This window comes from Gracilinanus agilis, chromosome 6, assembly GCF_016433145.1.
Source record: "Gracilinanus agilis isolate LMUSP501 chromosome 6, AgileGrace, whole genome shotgun sequence".
Classification (NCBI taxonomy): Eukaryota; Metazoa; Chordata; class Mammalia; order Didelphimorphia; family Didelphidae; genus Gracilinanus; species Gracilinanus agilis.
The window spans coordinates 98868324-98893606 of record NC_058135.1 but is presented as its reverse complement, the minus strand read 5'-3'; the positions used below and the strand labels follow the sequence as shown (position 1 = coordinate 98893606).

The window sequence follows — 25283 nt, the reverse complement described above, 5'->3', positions numbered from 1 at the left end:
TGTGTCCCCAATGCTGACTATGTAGTGGGTACTTAATAATTTTAAAATTCATTCTTTACACTCTCTCACTTGATATACTATTGACAAAAGTGATTCTCAAACCTACGAAAATGATCCCAGAAGCCCAGAAACTAGAACAAAACATTCTACCAGTTTAGTAACTATCAAAAAAGGAAACAAGGTGAATCTAGTATGGCCTATTCTTGATTCATGCATACTGGCTCTCTGTGACTAGTAAATCCTTTTCTAGATGTTTACTTGCCATTTCTTTAAAAATATAGTTTAGAATTTTGCCAGCAACTGAATGTAAGTTCTCTAGCCAATATTGATGACTCATCTCTACTCTCTTCTACCACTAGTCTGTCCTTCTCACCACTGTCAGATTTATTTCAAATATAAAGAGACTTACTGACATCATTTCTCCATTCAAAACCTGTCAGTGGCTCCTTATTGAATAAAGGTAAAATTTCTTTTTGTTCTTTCTTATACCTCTCATATTACTCAGATTGAACTTCTCTATCATTTTGTAATATACTTATGTCTGTGTCACATTTCCCTAATAAACTATACATTCCATGAGATCAGGAACCATGTTTCATTCAAACTTTGTATTTCACCAAGTTGTCAGCAGAGTGTTTTGCACCAAGTAGGTATTTAACAAATCTTTCCTTTTAAATTAAGTTAACTCTTCTTCATATCCACAGATGATATGATTATAGGGATAATGGCAGAAATGAAATAGGTAAAAAGAAAGGTAAATTCACAGTAACAACTCATACTTTAGGAACATTAGTTCAAGTCTCACTTCTGATACTTGCTATGTGAGGCAAGTTAGTGAACCTCAATGTTCTAGATAAATTTGAAGACCATAAGTTGCAATGACCATGCATTGATAAAAGGAATTTTCTCATCAGGGAGATTCCTAAATCAGCTAAGACTGTCAAATCCCTGTAAGTCAAATACATAATGCTATTCACATGTTTATAGACTTGTTCTGTTTTTCAATTAAAACTCAATAAGCTTAATACATATAGTTTTAACATGAGAAAACATCCCTTAATCTATATCTTAAATTTTGAAAACACAGCAAAGTCAAAAAAAAGTACCTTTGATTCTTGTTCTTAGGAGGCCTGATATCAGATAAGTTTAGTTTAGAGATCCTGTCTGGCAGGATCATATGTGGTTTGGGAGATCCCTAAGAGATTGCTCATGACCAGTCCTGAGATAGGTACCCATTAAAACAGTGTGGAGTCACTTAGACTTAGAGATTGCCTTCCCTAAGAAATTTCTGAGTGTTGCAGACTCCTAAATTGCCCCCAGGTCATATTTGGATGCTAGATCTCTAAGTTCCTTATGAGCCTACCAAAATAGGATTACCTTAGAGTAAATGATAGAACTGAGAACGAATAGGTCACTAGAGCCATCTAGGGCTCATTTTCCCAAGCATTTGTCCCGTGGCTGAATTTTTGTCAATTCAGGGATTTCAAGTCCATACTGACAAGAACACACTCATCTTCCCTTAATGTGTATTTCCTTCTCGACTCTTCTACTTACACTGTCAATATTTCCTACTTGTAGCAAATCTTGATTTGTAACTCCAGAAAGACACACAAAAGGTGAAACAGCGGATCTGTCCTCCTTGCAGCTCATCAGGTGAGATACAAGCTTGGAAGTGTCCTCCTTTTTCCCTGTGAATTCTGAAAGGTTCAAGTTGAGGAGAGTCAGTTCTTAGGATCCAGGAAGACATCAAACATATTTGACATTTACTCTAGGGAAGGCAACCTTAATGTTAGAGATTATGATAGATTTTAGGGAGTCTGGAGTCTGTGCATTTGTGGATTAGATATAGGAGAGAAAGAGAGACACAGAAACAGAGGCAGAGAGGATATAGGTGGTATGTGTATAGAGAGAAAAAGAAATGATAGAAATAGAGGAAAGGGAGATAAAATGATAGTATAGAGAGATAGAGATAGCAAAAGAGAGATAAAAATGAAAGAGACTGAAGAGAGAGGTAGAAACATAAGGTACAGATAGATTAAGATATAGACACAGATGATGTATATATAAGTTTAGAGATAAATAAATAGCAATGGAAAAAATAGAGATAGAATTAGAATATAGAAATAGAGGTATAGAGAGACAGGAATAGTGATATATAAATATATGACTCTATCTCTCAATTTTGATCTAATTGGTTTCCTTTGTAATCCTACCAGAGAGATCAGGATTTAAGAATACCTCTAAGGACCAAAGTGTGTCACAACTGATGTTGCTTTTTTTTCTTTAAATCCATAAGCAAATAGATATAAGTGAAAATTTGATTAAAATACCATTTTAATCAAATGTGTCAGTTGACATGTTTGATCTTTCTAGTGTTAAAAATATTAATTTGGAAAGGGTCCATAGTCTTCATGTGACTGCCAGAGGATTCCAGAACAGAAACCTTGCTCTAAGGGAATATTCTTTTCAGTCTTACAAACATATCTGCTCCCAGATCTAGTTATTTGGTGAAAAGATCCATTTCCTTTTGTTCTATTATCCTCTAACCCTGGATGTTTTTGCTTCAATGACAAAAATCAACAGAGCCACAGAAGCTCTTGTAGTGACTGCTTTTTGCCTTTTGCTCCTAAGTTGATGATACTCTTAAACATAGCAAGAGCTCCCAGTAGCTGCTTTCCATCTCTGTATCTCAACTCTCTTTCACCTCTCCCCATCGCCTCATAAGTCCTAAGATACAAAAATACTCCCCAAGAAGTTTCCCTATCTCCTCTCACTCTCCTTCTACCATTTTAGGTTCAAATCTATAGCTCTATTTATATAATGAAGCTGATCTATATATTTTAATTACCGAGAATTCTGCTAATTAGTTAATTCAACTGGAAGAGAAGGGGCATTCCTTCATTTTTGGCAAAATCTCAAACTCTATCACCAGTCACTCTTCTAAAATCCAAGGACTGAGTGATGCATTACTCGTTTGCTTCATCCTAACCATTCTACTAGTTTTGAACTACCCTTTGAATAAAGAACATCTTAAAGGAAGGAAGTGTAATTTCATTTGTATCACACGAAAAAAATGGCAGTAATATCGTCTTACCAATTTTGGACAGGGGGAGCTGATGTTCTTCTTTCATGTCAGCAAACTTGGAAACAATAAGTAAGAAGTGGCTGAAGTCTCTTTTCACTTGTCTATTATATTTGCATAAGGCATCATTAAAATCTGTAGGGAGGTCTTCAAGAAACACCTAAAGACAAGAGAGGCATGACAAAGTTGTCCATCAGTTGACTGACTAAATACAGATGCCAATCACATAGGAGTGGAGAGAGGGAATTGTAGTATTGCTTTTGGGTTCAGGCTGCACTGAGCATTTTCCAGTCAGACAGTGAGCTCTCAGCAACAAATTTAAGATACATTATATAGATTTTGGCTACATAACCAGGATGAATGCCATTGAATTTCAAAGAGCAGAAGGGGAAAATAATGTTTTACATATCAAAAAATTGATGGCAGAAGGGGAAAATCTATTATTGGGTAAAAGATGAAACTAGCTATTTAATACTATAGCTATAATAGATATCTCAAACTTGATTTCACAAACACTAGCATGTTACATGATGTGCTCATCTCAAGTAAATGGTGGCAAGAAAAGCGAGCCAAAAACTCTTTTACCACATATTCAAGAAATTATACAATGCAGACAAAATGGAATTGTTTCAAGATACAAGGAGAAGGTGCAAAATTTAGAGGTAAAAAGATAAGGGGCAGAGAAGAGAGTAAGGAACAGAGGTTCTAAAACTCTCCAATCATCATGTCTTCCATGTATGGTCCATAGGGTGATATGAAAGTCTGACAACTTGGCACAAACAGAATGAAAAAGGACAGGTTTTAGTTAGATGTTTAAGGACTCATCCCTTCTCTGATGACATTGAATAAATGATGCCATGTACAATAGTAATGTTAGTTATTGGCAGTTTTCTTGGAAAAGGATATTCATTTCTAGGACTTAATCACCTAGGCAGCCAGGTGGCTGGTTAATACAGCACTATTTTTAGACCAAAATTCAAATCCTAATTCAGACACTAGTTGTATTACCCTAAGGAAGCCATTTAATCTCTGCCTCAGTCACCTTATCTATAATATAGGAAGAATAACAGCATCTACTTCATGAGGATGTTTGTGAAGTTCAAAAGAGATGGTGTACGTAAAGCATTTTACAAACATTGAAGCCCTATATATAAAAGCTACCTTTTATTTTAATTATTTTCAGTGCAGGGAATTCCTAGTGTGGAAACTCCCTTCATTAATAAAGATAGATGACTCAACTTCAATTCATAATCTTAGAGAATTGCACGAGGCACTGAGAATCTAACTGATTTTCCCAGGAATACATTAGCTGGAATGTGTTAGAGGTAAAAGTTCAAGTGCGCCTTCCAGATCTGAAGCACAAAAAAAATCCAATTAAAAACAAACACTTTGTAGCCCCATCTTCCTTTTATTTTTGGTAGTTATCTTTTGGACAAATTTGTAGATAATCTTTTTAAAGGGTTGTTTTGTGATCTGCTTTCTCTTTCTCCTATCTCTTCTTCACCCTTCACTGAGTAAGCAAGAAAAACAAACCGATTACACATATATAAAACATATATATATACATATATATAACACACATATATATATTCTGAACTAAATAACGAGTAAAGATTTATTTGCAGAAACAAGAGATACTCTCTTAGAATACTCCAGCTGATATTTGATCTAATCCGTGTGACTATCTTATGAGTTAAACTGCCCAGACAAAATGATTCTACCCTTAACAATGAAGATAGAGATATACAAAGATAAAGCAATTTGCCCAAAGTTCAATGGTCAGAGGGATAGAAGTGAACTAGAAAGGAGGCATTTTGATCCTGGCATTGCCTTTCTGGCATTATTGTTAACACCATGGCAAACAAACAAAATGTCCTATATTTATTAAAAATCTCTAGGAGTGAGATTATTTTCCCCCATTAGGTCTTATCCCATTTAGGACTAAATCCTATGATATCAAAACCAACATTTAGACCCACCTTGGATTGATAAAATTTGAAATTACTATCCAGGAACTTTGCTGGAACATATTTTCTTCCAAACAGATTTGCCAATACTAACATAAGCTTTTCCATGACATCTTGAGAAAAATGTTTTGAGCCTATACAAAGTAAAAATAGGTAGTTAGAAAATGACAACTTGTAAAATTTTATAATTATTTTTATTTTATAAATTGATTATGAATGAAAACTTAAACTGATTATATTCCTCTTTCAGATGTCTCATTAGAATGATTAATTATTTATCTTAAATATTTTTATTGAAAAATATAAATAATTTTCAATTGTCTCCTTGCCATTATGTTTTGTTAATGGCACAAGAAGCTACTAGACAACATCTCTGAGCATTGAATGCATCCAAGAAGGGAAAATAAGAGTCTCCATCCTATAAAAGTTTTATACCAGTAGGGTCAACAGTCACCATGCAGTAGAAGGGAAGATAGAACTGCCATCTGATGCAAGAAGAACTGGGTTCAGGTCTCACCTCTGCTACATACTGATTGTGTGATCTTGGATAAGTTATTTAACCTCCCAGCATTGTAGATAAATATCTAGATCTGTAAGTCACAAAGTACCATTCTATATTGGCAGAGGAATTTCCTCACCTACTCTCCACAGTAATGAAATCTCAGCTATATATATATATTGAGAGAGAGAGAGAGAGAGAGAGAGAGAGAGAGAGAGAGAGAGAGAGAGAGAGAGAGAACCCAAATGCTACATTATAAAATGTTAAAACTCAATGGAAGCCTGTCTGTATAGTGGGTAAATCTTTTAAGAAGGACTCAGACTTAGACTACTCAAGATAATAAGACTTGCTACCTACAAGTCTTAACTGGTGGAGGAAATACTTACATCTACATATGTTTAACTGGCTTATCTGAACATGTTCAGTTGAATTCATAAAAATCATAGAACCATAGATGTGCTAAAGTATTTTCTAGTTACTAAAGGCTTTTTAAGTACTTACTCTATTAATTTCTTACTTGTAGAAGTTTTATGTCTATCAGTATCTAAATCAATAATATTCTTTTTTTTAAACCCTTACCTTCCGTCTTGGAGTCAGTACTGTGTATTGGCTCCAAAGCAGAAGAGTGGTAAGGGTGGGCAATGGGGGTCAAGTGACTTGTCCAGGGTCACACAGCTGGGAAATGTCTGAGGCCAGATTTAAACCCAGGACTTCCCGTCTCTAGGCCTGGCTCTCAGTCCACTGAGCTACCCAGCTGTCCCCTAAATCAATAATTTTCAACAATAACATGTATGTTAGCTTTGGAATATGGAAAATGAGAAATATTTTATGTAGGATTTAAGATGGAGTCTTACTCGGGATAGGATTTTGCACAGGTTAGACTATATGGGCCAGCCAAATATACTAAAGGTTTTATCTAGCACAGATGAACTTGAAATCTTCAAATACTTGGAGTTCTATTTTTATATTTGAAGATAGATTTTAAAAATTTAATTCAAGTAAACAATGTTTATTATGTACTTATTATACAAAAGGCATTGGTTAGATGCTGGCAATACAAGGCAAAACAAACAGAAACTGCAGTAAAAGACAGTATGGGGGGGGATTCTGTGGTCACACCATGGAAAAAGGACCAAACTTAGGAAAGGGCTTGGAGTCATTCAAGGTAAGACAGAATCCAAGCTCTGACCTTTACCACCCACGCAACCTGGACCAAGTCATTCCAGCTCTCTGAGCCTCAGTTTCTTAATCTGTAAACAAGTAAGAGGTTATCCTGTATGACTGCTAATATTCCTTACACAACTAAATATATGAAACTATGACTGCATGTACATGGATAAATAGGTACAAACTAATGTGAAGAAGGAAAAGGCACTAAAATCTAGAAAGATCAAGAAAGATAATATCCAATAGATAAAATCTGAACTAAACTTTGATAGTAACTCAGAATTCTAAGAGGTAGAAGTGAAAAGGGAATAAAGGGAATATATTCCAGGCAAGGTAATTAGTTGGTTCAAGCATCATATTAATTTTGGGGAACAACAAGAAAGTCGTTTTCCCTTAAACGTGTAGCCCATGGAATGTAGTAATGTGAAATAACAGAAAAAAGTCAGTTGCTGCTTCTGGTTGCCCCTAGCACTGATAGTTGAGTCGTTTTACCTTCTCTTGCTAGGAATGAAAAGGGGTTTTTTTGCAGTCTCCTCACTAAGCCTATTCTACATATATTTCCCCCCCACATCACTTTTTTTTTTAGTATTTCTAAATGTTCACTTTCTCTAGTACAATGTAAGCACCCTAGAGATAGGGATTGTCTTTTTTATTTCTGTTTATATCCTCAGTACTTAACACAGCATCTAGCTTATAGTATGCACTTAACAAATATTCTATCTGTCCCTAATCTACCTATCATCTATCTAACATCAATCTATTTACCTATCATTTAACTCTATTGCCTATCTATCTTCTATCTATCTATCTATCTATCTATCTATCTATCTATCTATCTATCTATCTATCTATCTATCTATCCATCCATCCATCCATCCATCCATCTATCTATCTATCCTATCTATCTTATTTTTGTTGGTAAGTCATTAATTCATGTCCCACTCTTCATGATCCATGGGGGTTGTTCATGAAGTTTTCTTGCTAAGGATATGGAAGGTTGCCATTTCCTTCTCTAGGATGTCTCTGCTTTATAGACGAGTAACTGAGGCAAGTTGGGGTTAAATGACTTGCCCAGGGTCACAGAGCTAGCCCAGGTTTCAACTCAGATCTTCCTGATTCCAAACCCAATGCTCTATCCACTCCACCTGTCCCTCTATCTATCATTTATTAATATCTGTCTATATGTATATATGTCTCAAACACAGGCTGGAAGCAGATCATGAAGGGTTTTACCTGCCAAACTAAGAGATTTGTATTTTATACTAAAGGCAATAAAGAATTACAGACAATTCTTGAGAAAGTGACATAATCAGATATGTGCTTTAGTAATATTATTTTGGGAACCATATAGAAGATATAGAAGAGGAATTGGAGAGTAAAAAGATTCACAGCAAGACAAATTAGGAGAACACTGTTAGTAGTCTAGGTGAGAGGTGATAAGGGCCTGAACCATGGGGATGACATGGCAGTGATAAGAAAGGGAAAGACGCCAGAGACATTTTAGAAGTAGAAATAAAAGGCAAAAACCATTTGTTTAGGTGGAAGTGGAGGAAGACAGAGGGCTGGAGGATAACTAAGTTAGTTTAGATATGTCACCACTAGTAGGGACTATTTCATTTTTTGTATTTGTACTTCGATGCTGTGAAACTGATTATTGATTACTGATTGTTAATTTATAGTTGAGTTTTGTCAGTCATAACAATACCATTGCAATCAAGCTTTAAGACTTTAAGATTTATATTATTACATTGCAAGTCTAAAGCTCATTCCTCAATAAGTAGGCAAAACAAGCACACCAGTTGAGGGAGATCAGAAAAATGGATGAAAGATGATTTGATCTGATCATAAGATGTTGTTCTAATATTGGATGCTATTAATACATGGAGTAATAAATAACATACCTTCTGGAAAATGTTACAAGAGGATGAGTAAGTCTGGGCCCTCCTCCCCTTTTCATAATACCATGGATTCTGGAAAGTCCTGGGTTTGGGAAGGTACTGTGGAATCCACTTTTCCAAGGGGATATTGGCCTAATTTATGTTTTCAGGTCACCATGATGGATAAAGACTTATGATCAGATGGACAGATAGCATAATTAAGAACTAATGACAAATTTAGTTTGGGGGGGGGATACCTAGACCTTATATAACAACTAAACTGTGAAAAGGCTACTTTGACTGTGTTAGAGGTCTTAGTTTTCTAGGAACCATTAACCACTATTATTGGTAATCGCTAGCCTTGTCAATAAATAGATTAGGCTCAGGCATTTTGTGAATCAGCCTCACATTATCAAATATTTATTTTGACAATGCCTGGAACACATTAAAAATTTAATAAGTAGTTGTTGATTATTGATTGATTTTTGGCACCTAATTTTGGTGCATGATTTCTGAGAAGTTGAATCCAGGTAAGATATAACTAAGTTACTATAATTCTTCTAGATACGTGAAAATGCAAGCTCACCTTTTTTAGTGGGTTGGCATAGATTATGGAACAGCCCTTTCTTGAGAAAACTGACAAACAGAATATTAGAAGGTTCTTCATAATACAAATGTGATACAAGTCCAGCAAAACCAATTGGTTTTCCTTCACAATCCAAATATCCCTAGACAGTTAAAATAATATATTATTTTTTAAATCTCTGAATGTGTAAACTTAAAAGCAATCTTAACATTTCTATTGGTCCAGTTTGAATTTAATCCTATATGAAGAAAAATTGATCTCTAAAAAGGGAGACACTTACAATTAATTCTTCTCCTTTTCAAAATCAACGAACACTGGCTAAAGGTCTATATGTACAAAAATACATTCATTAGACACCTAGTATATACAAAACTTTTTGAATAGAGATGGTAAGCCATCTGTGAATCCAAAACATAAGCAAGATTCATCATTTTCATATTTTAGTACAAATATGGAACTATGTTGATATAAAGAGAAGTTCTTGTGTGAACTCTCATCTAAAGAAGATCAGAGGCTTGTGTATAATTTATAATCTTAGTGAATTTCCTGGGGCTCTGAGGAATTGATTGACTAACCCATTGCCACATAATTGGTGTTAGAGATATTACTTGACTCTTGGGCTATCCATTACCCATTCCAATGTCCACTATCCCTATCTGCTACCTAATACTGCTTCTGAAGTGATCAATCTGGTCATAAAGACATTTATGTCATGCTTAATATATCATATTTTCATAATTAAATTTTTAGTGAAATATTACCAAGATTTCATGGGCATAATCAAGTTTAAAAGAAGTGAGAAATCCAACTGGAGATATATTTTAATGACCTCTTAACTATAAAGAAATGACCAAATTATTTTCATTCTAAAATATCACCAAATAAAAATCAAATAATGTTTTAGCATGTCCCACACAATGCACCTTTTCTAGGACATTTCTTAGAAGTGATATCTGAACCAAATTTTGATTTAGTTCAAAATCATCACAAATCCTATGCCTCGGTGTTCAAATTTAACCCAAATCTTGAAGGCTTCTGGAAGACTATTTCATATTTATAGGCCCCTGAAAATTTGAATTAATTAGAGAACAGCTGTGAGCTTTGATTTAATTCTAATAGTCCTTAGATCAGATTTCAACTGAATTAGAAAATTCAGTACTTTAGAATATAATAGCAAGATTTTTCAGATGCAGACTGCACAATGAGCATGATACTTCTCTGTACTTGGCCTCATCAAATATCATCTAAAATATTGAGTCTAGGTATAGGTACCACCTTCTAAGAAACATCCAAAGAAGAGTAAGCAGAATAGTGAAGGTCTTCTTTGAAGGTCCTCCTTCTATGAGGAGTGGTTGAGGGAACTATGGATATACAGGCTAGAGAAGATTCAGAAAGATAGAGCAGCTATCTAAAGCTAATTTACAATCAATCACGTGTAAGAGGGATTAGACTTATATTGTTTTGTCCCCTAAGAACAAACCTTAGAGTAATGAATGCAAGTTGAAGAAGGCAAACTTAGTTTGAAATCAGGAAAGTATACCTGTTGATTAGAGCTGATCTAAAGTGAAATAAGCTCCTCTAAGATGTGTTTCTTGAGGGGGAATGATTGGTTTGGTTTCCCTTAATTGAAGATTTTTAAGTAGAACCTGGACAAATTCTTATTGAGCATGTATGCCATAGTGAAGATTTTTTTCTCAAAGATAAGATGAATTAGATAGCTACCGATGCCTGTTTTTTAGAACTTTTTTTTCTTTTTAGAACTTTATACATTTTGTGATCAAACGAGCCAATTTCCTCATTTTGTTACCGAAGAAATTGGGACCCAAAACAGTAAAGTGATTTATTACAGATGCCAAGGCAATCAGAAGAATATGAATTCAAACCACTATAAAATATGTGCTTTTTCAATCATATAACTAGCCCAAGCTCTGGGATAGATATACCACTGAAAGTAAAGAAATAACTGGGAACGTTCCAAGCTCCAGGCTTCACTGATTCACTATCTTGTGTGTTTTGCTGCAATTTTCTAGAGGGCTGAAGGTAGTACTGGGATATTTTAGAATCTATAGTATATAAAACAGAGTGCTGTAGAGGTAAGAACTTTAGAATGATTGCCAGAATAATTGGACACTTTTCTTATCTCCTCCCAATAACTACTTGTATAATCTCAGGAAAGTTCTTTTACTCCTCTGTGCTATATTTGCTTCATCTCTAAAACAAAAACAGTTGTACTAATCTAGAAGTTTCCTTGATGACCTAAATTCCATTGATCTATTTAACAGCAATAGGAAAGAATTAAAAAACAGCCTCTTTTGGTTATTTGTTTGTTTCAATATTAACTCTCAGGCACAGCCATATGAAAATTTTAATCAGATTGGCATATGAAAGAAAGCTCTAAGGTTAGCAGTCACATTCCACAGAAATTGAAATGAGAACCATACCTCTTTCACAAGAAACTGCATTGAAAATAAAAAATATAATTTCAGCATCTCATTGATTCTGGGTTTCTTGAAGGACAGTAGTGAATGACTAAGGACAGAAATCACCTTCAGAGAAAAAAAAGTATTTGAATTAGTCACCTTTAACAGGAATTTTATAAATAAAAGACCATAAAGGTATTCTGATAGGGAGCAAATTCCCACTGGAAGGCATATTTTCTTATCTCCTATGGCTATTTATACAATCCCTTTTATTTATAAGTGGGACACACAAAACAAAAATAGGATGGGGCACTATAAGAAACACTGAATCTGATAAATACAGAAAAGCACAAAAAAGCATGTATGAACTGACACAAAGTAGAATAAGCTGAGCCAAGAAAGCAATATTCTCCAAATTATGGGGCAATTTTAAGACATTTAAAAACTTTTGGGAGCAGCCTGTCTATATAATGACTACAACAAGGTCAGCCTAACTTGAAGGGAGCCTCCATCCAAATGTCACAAGCTTCAGTGGAAAGTCCCATTATATATTAAACAAAGGAAAAATAGCCCCTCCACCCAGTATCACTTCATTTGTGACCCACAGTGGGCAGACTTGGCTTTCTACACAAGAAGCTCGATACAAAAACAGATAACTGGGCTGCCTATTGTAGAAGTGGGTGTAATAAAGGTGAGGTAGATGAGCTAATTGCTTGTGTCCACTTTACTGTTTGGTAGCAATGGGCCCAGGGGGCACACCAAGAGTTTGAAGTTCAACAATCAGGTGTGAGGGTGGGAGAAGGCAGGTGGCTATCAGGAAATGAAAGGCATCAATACAACTTATTTTTTTAATAAAATTCCCAAAAGATAACTGTCATTCAAGATATTGAAACATTACTGAGGCACTACAGAATTGAAAAGTTATTACTGAATTGAATTGAGAGGATAAACAATCAAAATGACAATTAAGTCAATAACGGGGAAGAGAACATTAATTAACATCAGTGGTGCTACCTTTGCTTCAGCATCTGTGACATTGCATGATCTGGAAGCCAATAACATGAGCCGTAGGATCAGGGTCATGCTAAGGGGGAACTGGCCTTTCAGTTCTGGTACTTTGGATTTAATGAGTTTTTCTATTTTCGGTAATGGAATATCATAGAAAAACACATTTCCCAGAAAATCTTGACCCCGTCTTCCTGCACGTCCGGACATCTAGAATAGAAAGAGCATAATGTAAAGTGTTCCCAAATAATATTTTTATGATGATAGTAATCTGTAATTTGACATTAATTATATTGGAGCAAGTGAATGGTACATTTGCAAGTGAATTGATGCAACAAGGATCATGGTCAATTTATGCAGGACTTTGTGGAAAGATCATAATGACTGAGAAAAAGGAGAAATTAGTTGTGATCATTTATTTGTTCAAAGCAGTGATTAAACTCCTTCTATATAAATAGAATTCCAAGGATTAAAAAGGAGAAAGGCATCCCATCCAGGCCCTCAAAAAGATCATCCCGTAATAGGAGAATAAAATATAAACAACTAACCACAGCAGATTGAAATACAGACTGGATCAGAACTTTCTTTATTATATTGAACTCATAAATGTAAAAAAATTCTCTACCTATGTAGTTCTACAACTTCTCCACAACCTATAGTCCTAGAGAGTTAACTAGAGAACTGAAAGATTGAAGGATATGTCCAGGGTCTCAAACCAGGTCACCCTGGTTTCAAAGTAAGCTCTCTCCACTGGCACTTTACTACTACAGCCATAATTAGAAGGGATTAAAAAAACAGCTGTGCTGTACTGTACTGCTCCCTAAAAATGAACTTATAATTTAAAGAAAGCTCCAATGTTCATGGGCAACTTACAGGAAAATGTCTAGGCACTGAAATATAAATTCTACCTGAGTCTAGTGGAGTATAAATCAAGGGCATGGCCTTTGGGAATTAAGTTATCCCAGAAAAACTATTGGAAGAAACAAGTTGAAAATCAAGGTGTTACTAAAGTGATTCCCAGAGATCAATTTCTAGAGAAGAATGTTCTAAGCAAAAGTAACAGCTGCAAAAATGACCAATATGATGGCAAATCAGAAAAGGAAAAACTAACCAGAAAAAAATAATTACAACTCATATCAAAATGGCACCATATGGTTTATAAGCCAACTATATAGGATTGTGTAGTTATAAAACAATTCCTTCCTAACAACTCTGTAAAATAAAGGAGGAAGCTGAAGCTGAAAAGGTAAAATGGATTAAAAGTTAACATGAGTAGAGGTAGCTAGGTAGCATACCGAATAGAGCTCGAGGACTAAAGTCAGGAAGACTCATCTTTCAAAGTTCACACTGGACCTCAGACACCTACTAGCTATGATCCTGGGGAAGTCGCTTAGCTGTTTGCCTCGGATTTCACAGCTGGAGAAGGTAATGGTAACCACTCCAGTATCTTTGCCAAGAAAATCTCAAATGGAGTCATGAAGAGTTGGAATAAAAAAATGACTGAATAGCACTGACAAAGTAGACAGAGATTTGTAGTCAGAGGACCTGGATTCAAATTCTAGCTCAACCATACAAAACCAAATAGAGAGTTGTGATACGTCATAGATTATGGACTCATTGAGTTTAAAATCTTGTAGAGATATAGCATAAATAGTGTTTCATATAATGCAAAGTTGATTGATTGATTGACGATTGTTTTTTGTACTTGAAGAGGGCCAAATTGACGCCGTTATGGTGGGGTCTATGTACTATATTTCTGACTTTGGCTAAGCAGACTAATATGAGCTTGGAAGTCTCTACCACAGACCAGGCATGAATAGCCCATATTAACAACTGAGATGGAGATATCTCTAAGTCGGCCGTCTCATGTTCTTTTTGGAATCGTGCAATTTTGCTTTGCTCATAGAGCAGTCTTTTTTTTTTTTTTAATTTTTTTTAAACCCTTAACTTTTTTGTGTATTGGCTCCTAATTAGAAGAGTGATAAGGGTGGGTAATGGGGATCAAGTGACTTGCCCAGGGTCACACAGCTGGGAAGTGGCTGAGGCCGGATTTGAACCTAGGACCTCCCATTTCTAGGCCTGACTCTCAATCCACTGAGCTACCCAGCTGCCCCCGAGCAGTCTTCTTTGATGTGAGCACACCATACTAGATGGTCCTATGTGCGTGTTTCCCACATCTCACAAATGATAACAAAGTTCTTCAGAGAATTTGAATGTGTCCATGTATCACTTCTTCAGAACTCTATGTTAACACTTGTCTTAAGTGAGTTTTCCGAAAAGTGGTCTTTTAGGGGAAATGTGTGCTTGGCATTTGAACATGACCAGACCATAACAGTTGTGTTTTCTGCAGTAAAGTTTGGATGCTTGGCAATCTAGCTCAAGAAATGACCTTATCTTGCCAGGTAATATTCAGAATCTTTGTAAGAAAATGTAAATGGAAGCAATTCAATTCCTGCAGGACACTGGTATATTGCTTAGGTTTTATAGGGATACTACAATAACATTAGCGTAACAGCTCTAAAGACCTTAAGTTTGATAGGCAGCCTGATGTCTCTTCTCTCTCCCACTCTTTCCTTCAGAGTTTCCCAAACATTGTGCTAGCTCTGACAATGTGGACATGAACCTCATCATCTGTGTGACACTCCTGGAGAGTATCCTGCCAAGGTAAGTAAATTTACCCATAGCATTCAAAATTTCTCCATTTGTTGTAACCAATGATTCCACATTTGGATGGTGCAGTGCACTGTTGCAGAACCTAATTTCTTAATGTTCACTGTCAGGCCAAAATAAGCAAAAGGAACAGAGAATTAATCCATATTCTATTGTGTCTCAACCTCAGAGTCTGCATTGGATGTATAATCATCTGCAAATAGGAAGCCAAGTACCAGTCATCTCCTTCCACTTTAGCCAAATTTAAATAATTTACTGCCAGTGTGGTAGCTGACCTTGATGCTATTTCCATCTTCATTGAGAGCATCTGACAACAATGCTGAAAACATCCTGCTAAAAAGCATAAAAGGACATTGCCCTCCTTCACTCCTTTGGTGACTAGGAGAGCACAAGAGCATCAGTCCATTATATATCAGTCCATACGGTCATGGAATCAGCTTATAATATTGAAGAACTTCTTTGGACAACCAAATTTTGCCATGATCTTCCACAAGCCTTCACTACTTCACTACTGACAGCATCAAATGTCTTATTCAGATTGCCAAAAGTTGTTTCCATAACTCTGTTCGATTCCTGGAACTTCTCCTAGAGTTTTCAGGCAGTCAACATCATGTTGACCATTCCTTGGCCCATTCTGAAGCCACATTGGCTCTGGGAAGATGGCCATCTTCCAGTGAAGGATCAGACAATTAAGGAGGACTTTGGCAAGAATCTTGCCAGCAATGTCTAAGAGACAGACTCCCTTTCTCCCATGATTTTCATAGGATAGCCTATTTACTTCTCCTTTATAGAGGTGGAAAAAAGAGGCATCCGTGATATAGGGGATAAACTCCTTTTGCCATATAAGCCAGCAAATTTCAGTCAGCTTTTGTATGAACAGTGGAACCCTTGCCTTAAAAATCTCTGCTGGATTGGAATCAGCATTAAGGGCTTTACTCCCTGAAAGGAGTCTAATAACATTCAAAATCTCTCCATTTGTTGTAACCAATGATTCCACATATGGATGGTGCAGTGCACTGTTGCAGAACCTGATTTCTTAATGTTCACTGTCAGGCCAAAATAAGCCTGAAAATTCAGTTAGGGTGGAATTGATTTCAACCAGAGTAATACAGTCAAAGGCTTCAGCATTGGTTGATTATCATCTTTTGAGACCACTATGGAAGTATTCAGCTCACATCTCTAGGGTTGTGTCCTTATCACTGATAAGTATGGCTTTATCATTGTGCTGAGTGCTTTACCTTTGGGCTATATTGAATATTAAGAGGCAAGAAAAATGTACCATTCAGGACTAGAACTCAGCCAGCAGAATTGTGGGAAAGTTTATCTGACAGCAAGCTTATTGCTAGTCAACTCAGCTAAAAGGATATGTACAGAGGATGGCCACCATCAGGATAGGAAATTGGCTCACAGATTTAGAAATAAAAGGGACTTCAGAGGTCACCTACTCTAACATTTTACAGATAAGAAAACTGAATTCCAAAAAATCTAAGTGATTTGCTGAGGCTACACAAGTATTGCATGTTATGGTTGAGTCCAAGTCCTCTGTCTCCCAAACTGTCATGATTTCTTCTATATCATGATACTGGCTTTAGCCCAAGTTCAACAGATTCATGGCAGAAAAAATGTGGTTAAAACTGAGAGCATCGATCATCATCAGACCTTTTAACTAGGAGAAAGCAGGCAGGCTGCATGGGCATGACTTAAGAGAGATAAAGGGTGAAGACATCCTTATGTGTAGTTTGTATTTACTTAAGGATCATGAGATTATACAGCTAGAATTCAAAGGGGCCTCAGAGGTTATCTTGTATAACTCCATCATTTTCCAGGTGAGAAGGTTGAGGCCCAAGAAAATTAAGTCATTTCCCCACAGTCATATAGTTAGTAATGATTAGAGGTAAAATTTGAATGTAAATGCTGTGAATCAAAAGAAAGGACTTTCGCATCTGTACCATTCCAAGAGAATGAGAGCACCTTGAGGTATTGTTTGTATTTATATCCTCAGAGTGTCTGGCACATATTAACACCTTAAATAATTGTTGAACTGGATTAAAAAGAACAGAATGGAGTAAAATAGATATGTTACTGGAAAAAATTACTGTACCACCAACAAAGTGAAAAAGATGGAGCAGCCAGGCAACCCTGATTATGGACACCTGTAATCCAAACTATGGCGAAATTAAGGTTGTCCTTTGTCTTGACCTCCAGAGCTCTGAGGAGTGTGAATATAATGGTTGACTGTCTGCCCTAAGATTGGCAAAGTTCATCATCAGCATAATGAGCCCCCAGTGGGGCATAGTGGGGATGCCTATGGATGGATAAATTGGCCCAAATCAAAATGGAATAGGTGTTTCCTTGCAATCCAGGGTAGTCCCATCACTTCCAAAATGAGTGTAATGGAAAGACCCAGTCTTAAATTAAACCTGAAAAAATGAAAGCTGGAATAGTAGACTTTTACAAGATGATGAGGTGGTGACCTCATTAACTCATTTTCACATACACAGTGACCATCTTCATAAGAATTAATATTCTCTTACTTGTCTATAATTCAAAGCATCCAAATAGATGGAGTTTTGAGTAAACACCACAGATTTACATGGCATGTTAATTCCTAAAGCAAGGGTGCCAGTAGCTGTCACAACCTAGGAAAAGAAAAAGAAAAAAAAGAATCTTTCATAGGAGAACATAGTTGTAAAACAAGACCTATGTGTCCTCTGCAGTTTCTGAAACTCTCTGGATTGCAAGCCTATGCTGAAGATCTTACTACAAATAGCCAGAGACAAATAACCTCCCTTAGACGGAATAAATACACCCCAAAACATGGCTTTCAAAATCAGTGATTTCCTCCACTCCCACCCACTGAGCTTTGTCTAGAGAAGCTCTAACTCTATAGATCATTTTAAATAGATAAATTATGCACAAGAAAATCCATTTTCCCTAAATTAATTGAAAAGGGCTGGAAAAAGCAGAAGGGGATGGTGCAAAGTTTTCTAAATATCCAAATATTTGGCCATATCTTCTGCACTTCATATTGCAGACACAGAATTGACTTCTTCTATTCCTTAGTTTTCTGTTAGTTATGAGAAAAAATCAAATCATTCTTCAATTTGGAAGAATTCCTAAACCAATTCAATTAAAAACCAATATTTCAGTTGAAGCTGTTGATGAAACATAACTCCACTGATCGAAATGTGATGGGCAATATGGTGATTTGGTTTGCTTAACTCTGCTTTCCTGTTGCCAGGAAAGATTCCGTTGATACAAATTGCTAAATGATAGCAATGTCTTTAAATGCATTAATTAAATGCTTTTCAGAAATGTGACCTACATCATTCAGATTTTTGTCATTATAGCATATTTATTCAGAATGTTCTAATTTTAATTAGTACAGCCAAAGTAAAGTTAAGATTGGATTCAACTAATATAGATAACTCGGGGGAAAGAGTGTTATTTATTAATTTCAGCTTAATTATTACAGGTCAAATTCACTGAATAATTATTTAACAATTTCATTTTGAGCCAGGATTTTTATATTACCCATTAAAACCCTATCCTGATAATCCATTCTGGCAGAGAGGTAATTCAGGTTTTCCCAATAAGATACAAGTTCCAATATGTACTCTCAAGATACAAAAGGTATGGTTATGGCACATTTACTGACTGACAATCTTTTATGCCATTACTTGAAGCAATGTGTTAAAACATGTGAAAAAATATTTTGGTGCATGGGAGTACAAAGAAGTGTACTTTTTCTAAATTAATTGTGTATGTAACATAAATTTTTTTGTTTGAAAAAATATTTGAAAATGGTGAGGAATAGAATATTTCTCACATTTAAATTTTTTCAATTAATAGCAATCTATTTTTCCTCTCCCACAACTACCCATTCTACACTGGAAAAATAAAATAAAATAATAACAAATTTGCATATTCAAGCCAACTTATTTCTTTATTGACCATTAACTATGTCCCAAAAATATATCTCAGAAAATTTCATTTAAGAAAAAGTAAACTTAGGATCATAGATTTAGAGTTGTAAAGGATCTTAGAGGTCATTTGTGCAAATCTCAAACTTTATAAAAGGAGAAACCAAGGCCCAAGAAGATAAGTGACTTGCCCAACATCACATAAGTAGTAAATAAGACACTCAGAATTTAAATCCAGATTCACGGGCTCCAAATCCACCATATTTTCTACTTTAAGTTGCTGACTTGTAGGCTATATCTAAATTACACAATTCAGCTTATAGGAAGGAACAAGTCAATCACAGTAATTATTTTGTAGTTATTTCATAACTATAACTGAGATAATAACACTTTTTTACAACCTTCACTGATGTAAGATTATGTAGTCCAAGGTTTCTTGACATTTTTTGGCCATCTAGTAAAGTTTATGGATCTTTCTTTTCAGAAGAATCTTTTTTATTGTAAAATGCACATAATACCAAAGAGACAAATTATGTTGAAATAAAGAGAACCTATTGGAGAATGATATGAAATTATGCCCAAAGAGTTGTAAAACTGTGTAAATCTTTTGACCCAGCAATACCACTACTGGATTTGTTTCTGAAGGTGGTCAGGTTAAAAAGAAAAGAACCAATATGTTCTAAAATATTTACAGCAGCTCTTTGTGGTGGCAAAAAATCAGAAATTGAGGGGATACCCAGAAATTGGGGAATGGCCAAACAAGTTGTGGTAGATGATGGTTGTGAAATATTGTGCCATAAGAAATGACAAGGTTAATTTTTTTTAAGTATTGAAAGTTCCACTTGAAGTTATTAAGAATGAAATGAAGAGAAACAAGAGAACATTATATACAGCAACAGAAATATTGTTTGAAGAATGACTTGTGTGTGTGTATATATATATATATATATATATATATATCTCCAGAGAAAGAACTGACGAATAAAAAACTCAAGATTATATGTGTGAGTGTGTATGTATGTGTCTTTTCTTCAAATGAAGCTTTCTCTAATGGAGGGGGCGGGGAGGAAAGGAGGGAGTTACTGGAATATTTTAATATCACAAATAAATTCAAATTTAAAAAGAAAAGAAAGAAAATATTTTTTTCTTATTCAAGTTCACGGATCTGTTAAAATCTACTTATATACCCTGGGGGAGAGGTACAGCAGGGACTATGAACCCTAGGCTTAGAACCCGTGATATAGATAAAACCTTCCATAGTTATTTCAAGCAGACTACATCTACTTTATAACAGAGCAAATGTTCTTTGAGTGATACCAAAGTCATCATCCTATAACTCATCTGGTAATTATTATACTTAAACTTCAGTAGACTGAACCTCAGAAAATAAACATTCAGGTCTTCAGCTAGAGTCTCTCAAAGCCATTCCAACTAAGGCTTCCCGCTTGTGTTTCATTGGCATAGCTTTTGTGGATCCAGGGGCATCTCTATACCATAATGTAGTACTGGAGAAGGACTTTACCAAAAGATAATATTCATTTTATGAAATGCAAAAAATGACTGACCCTGAGAAACCCTTTTCTGAAGAGTACTTCAACAAACTGTCGTCCTTTGGCATCCAGAGAACCGTGATGATATCCAATACCCCTTTTTGCCAGATTCTCTAATTCTTTACCTTTTCTTGTTTTTTTAATTCGGTACAACATCATTTCAAAAGTCTAAAATAAATTAAGAATTTGAATATTTTAGTATACTTTCATTTAAAACAGTCAGAAGTTTCTATGACCAAATATTTTGTATTAAGAAATGATTCATCCTTACTCTATAAGAATTTAAAATTAGACAATAATAAGAACATTAAAAATGACAATACTTAAGATAGAGAACAGAGAAGAAAACAGTTTGTCTCTTTGCTTCCTTACATCTACAAATATATCACTGCATAGTGTCAGGACTACAAATTACTTCCCTGTTAGACACTTGACATCTGTGACAGAACAGATACTCCTTGTACCAAATTTTGGTCTTCTAATTTAAAGTTTCATCACCCCTACCCACATGCACACTATACTTAAAAGACACAGGTTGCATTTGACTCCAAAATTCTGCCCTATAAGGGTGTCACTGACATATTGGAAGGTAGACTTGGGTTCAAATTTAAATACTGTATCTTACTAACAGTATGTTCTTGGGCAAATCACCTAAGCTCATTGTGCCTTTTCTCAGCCATAAAATAAAGCTCTTGCATCTGCCTTAAGTTTCTTTCTAGATCCAAATGTCATTATTTTATTTCTAGCCAACTAGTTTCCCATACTTCTAAGACTCATTCAATCTGTAAGAAACACTGTACCATATTTTTTTTAAAAAGTTATGTGTAGTCAAGTGAAATCTCTGAAATAGAGACTTGCAATCCTAGTGAATTTCACTAAGTTTTGAGTAGAATTAAATTTTTAGGGACTATAATTACTAAGATAGGTTGTGCTGGCAACCAAAGATAGCTTATCAATACCAATTTCCATTGAAAATTCTCACCTCTGCATCTATCATTTTGGGGTTGGCATAAGTACAGTCTGGAGGTACCTCAGTCTTCTTTTCCAACATTTTTACTAAAGCTGTGTGCTCAGCTTCACGTATTATGCTTTGATCCATTCTTGAAGATCTTTTCAAGGCATTTTCAGGCCTTCTCCCCCAAGAAAAAAGATGTGGTTTTTAAAAATAAATTTAGACTTCTTTTGCTTCTCAATGATTTGTTCTTTTCAACAAACTGATTAAGTGAATTTTTTTGTTTGTTTTACATAAATGTTAAAGAAATAACTCCATAAAGCAGTGAAACAATTCAGATATTAAATAAATATATATAATCTTCTGGTCGACTTATATTGCAAGTCAGAATTATCTTGACTGAAAAGAGACCTTGGAGACTATGAGTAAATTGTATCTGTAAATCATGGCTTTTGAAAACACTAGTGATTTTACAATAAATATATAGAGAAACAGGAGGGAAAAAAGCATAGAACCAGAAAGAAATCATTAAAATTAGAATGATAAGATGAAAGGTCTAAGCATTTTTAAACATTAGATAAATATAAAAATAAAAATTTTATTGTAAGTTATATTCCTACCTCCTTTGACTCAATCTATTCACCCATGCTCAAGGACATCAGAAAGATTAATAAACTTAGGGAAGGGGGCTTTAGTTTCACATAAATACAGGATTCACCTGCTGGGGAGGGATGAAATCTACTCTGTGAAGTAAGTCTTTTCTTCCATAGCTTTATTTTGCAGCTTTGAAGGCTTCATAAAGTATTTAGATAAGATTTAGATTATTCTATCTTACTCTCTGTGATTCCTGAGGCCACAATAAAGGGAGTATGGAAAGGTGAGGTGGGTGACAGAATCAAAGATTCAGAGTTGGAGTAAATTGTAGAAGGTTATCTAATCCAGTGATTCCCAAAGTGGGTGACACTGCCCCCCCGGTGGGTGCTGCAGCAATCCAGGGGAACGGTGATGGCCACAAGTGCATTCATCCTAATCTTTCCTATTAATTGCTATTAAAATTTAAAAAAATTAATTTCCAGGGTGCTAAGTAATATTTTTCTGGAAAGGGGCGGTAGGCCAAAAAAGTTTGGGAACCACTGATCTAGTCCAACTTTTATAGATTAAGAAACTGGGGCTCAGAGCTCAAGTAAATTGGCAAAGATCACACAGGTGAAGGATTGGACCAGGATTCAAATTCAGATACCCTAATTTCAAATATAGTGCTTCTTCCCCTATATTATACTTCAAATTATCAGCCCTATTTTACAGATAAGGAAAAAGTGTTAGTGTGACTTGTGTTCATCCACTTGATCATAAGTAATAAAGGTGGCAATTAAACCCAGGCCTTTTGACTCCAAGTTACATGCTGCTATTAAGGTAAAGCCTTCTTCCTGTCTTATTCTCCATTCATTCATTCATTCATTTAATAATTCATACAACAAAAGCATTTAATAAGCATCTAACTGTTAGATTCAAAAAATTGTGCAAGGCACTAGGAGAAATACAAAAATCAATGGCCTAATCCCTACCTTCAAAGAGTTTACAATTCCCACATCAATATGATATTAATAAATAAGAGATTTCTATTATTTTATCACATGAGGAATTGTATTCTTATGTTCTTCTAGTGGCAATCTGACAAACTGATTTGTCAAAGGATGGAACAGATCTTTCTTTTGAAGTAGAATTTGCAGAAGACAGGCCAGTGAAGAGCATCAGTCTGAATACAAATTGTGGACATTTTTCTCTGAAGGAGTAAAGGAAACTTTTGGGCAATGGGGGAAGAAACAGAGAACTATAACTGTATTGGCTTAAGGAACTTCCTGGATAGGGGACTCTCTTCATCAATGAATGTCATCACCAGCTTTGCAGCTTATACTCATACAGAGTTTCCTGGAAGTCACATAGCTTTTCTGTATTAACTTCCATACTTGAATCCATGTCATCATAAACCTGTCCATCCATTATAGTATGCTCTAAAGGACACATTCCCAAATATAACCAGGGACACAAAAATTCTCCTGTCCACTTTAACTTTCCTTCATTTTGACATAACTGGTATGTTGACTATGGATCTTATGAGATAGTTTTTAGACATCAGTAAAAGTCAGGGAACAATTTTCTCAGGCAGATACATACACACTCGGTGTTTTCTCCATTGATTTCTTCACTTTCTTCAGTTTATTATTTAACATGTGGACTTCTTTGTCTACATTGTCAGGCTGTCTCATTGCCTGCTTTTTTTCCAGAGCATCACACACACTTTGTGCTCTTTGTTCTACATCTTTTATCTTGAACCTAGAAATAAAAAGAAGAGAGCATTGCAAAAGAGAAGTAAGTAGCCTCTTTTGTGCATGATGTTATCCTATAATTTTCCTATGTTTAAAAAATTGTGGGAATTGATGAAATCTGACCACCCATAGTATCATCTTAACTCAGTCTATCACTGCCTTGTTAAAAGAGCACAAAAATTGCCCAGACACATGCATACATTTGCCACTGGAGCCCTGTAAATCACAGTGAGGGAGGGGGATAGAGGCTACTGACACATAGGGGAGTGGGGGCTAGGGTTGGGCAATTTAATTCAAAACATTACTGTGGGATGGTGAATGAGACCAGATGGGAGAAGAGGAACCCATCCCTTCCCACATTAGTGGTAAGAGTTGAAATGATCAGAGTTTCAGAATTCAAGGTGGAGAAGTTTAACATGAGTATGCAAATGTGGCAGAAGGATGGCTCTTGAAGAGATGACCATGTAATATAGAGTAAAGGGAAGGATGATTGAGGCTAGTCAAAAAAAAAAAAAAGGTGAGGCAGTCATCAATCAGGAAAGTTGGGTCCCCGGGTGGAAATGTAATGCATCCAAATACTTTGGGTTCCTGATTTGTTAATATTGTATAGGATTTTTGTTAAATATCTTGCAAAGCTATTAATTACAGTCAATTTTATATTTTGAAAATTAAGCATTCAAGGAGGTTTTGTGTTAGTGTTAATTGCTATGAAAATATTCCTCCAAGTTTGCTTTAATTTCAGAATATTAATATTTCTCTTAACACACCCAGACACAGTTTTGTCCTTGTTATGTGATATGATGACTGGAAGACACCAAGACATTTGTAGTGACCTCCATCCATGGATTTAATGTGGATTCTTGAGTCAAGATTGAATTCTCCAGCCCATCTTTCCTTGGTATACTTATTAAATGCAAATTATACTGTCATATCTTTGGTGAAACATTCCTTGAGTTAAAGTAGCTGTTCAGTTTTTTTTTTACTTGCACCATATCACTCAATGGCATGGATACTTATCAAGTGTTTAAAAGATATTTTCACTTCTTTCATTTGGAAGCAACATTTAATCAGTTTAGAAGAGATGATAATGAAGTTAGGGATAGCTAGAATCATACTGGGGCTAAACTATCTTCTTTGAAAAGTCAATGTTTTTTATTCATCTACATAGTAGTTGTATAATAAAACCTTGTTGATGAATAAAAATGAGTAGGAATTTGCCACAAGGGTCCATTATAAACATAAATGTGTATGTATATAT

At 35.3% G+C, this 25283-nt stretch overlaps 1 protein-coding gene across 1 annotated transcript in view; it reads right to left on the bottom strand.

Annotated features, from left to right (window-relative positions):
* The window catches only part of LOC123252311 (probable ATP-dependent RNA helicase DDX60), a 106730-nt gene that overhangs the window by 5818 nt on the left and 75629 nt on the right, over positions 1-25283 (bottom strand). Inside the window, exons 22-32 of the mRNA XM_044681679.1 lie at positions 24331-24521; positions 23874-24032; positions 21729-21876; positions 20762-20914; positions 17808-17912; positions 12613-12813; positions 11620-11724; positions 9179-9320; positions 5062-5183; positions 3095-3242; positions 1555-1697 (exon numbers count right to left, since the gene is read on the bottom strand). Coding sequence (XP_044537614.1) covers positions 1555-1697; positions 3095-3242; positions 5062-5183; positions 9179-9320; positions 11620-11724; positions 12613-12813; positions 17808-17912; positions 20762-20914; positions 21729-21876; positions 23874-24032; positions 24331-24521 — 1617 coding nt within the window. The remainder of the gene's footprint in view (positions 1-1554; positions 1698-3094; positions 3243-5061; positions 5184-9178; positions 9321-11619; positions 11725-12612; positions 12814-17807; positions 17913-20761; positions 20915-21728; positions 21877-23873; positions 24033-24330; positions 24522-25283) is intronic.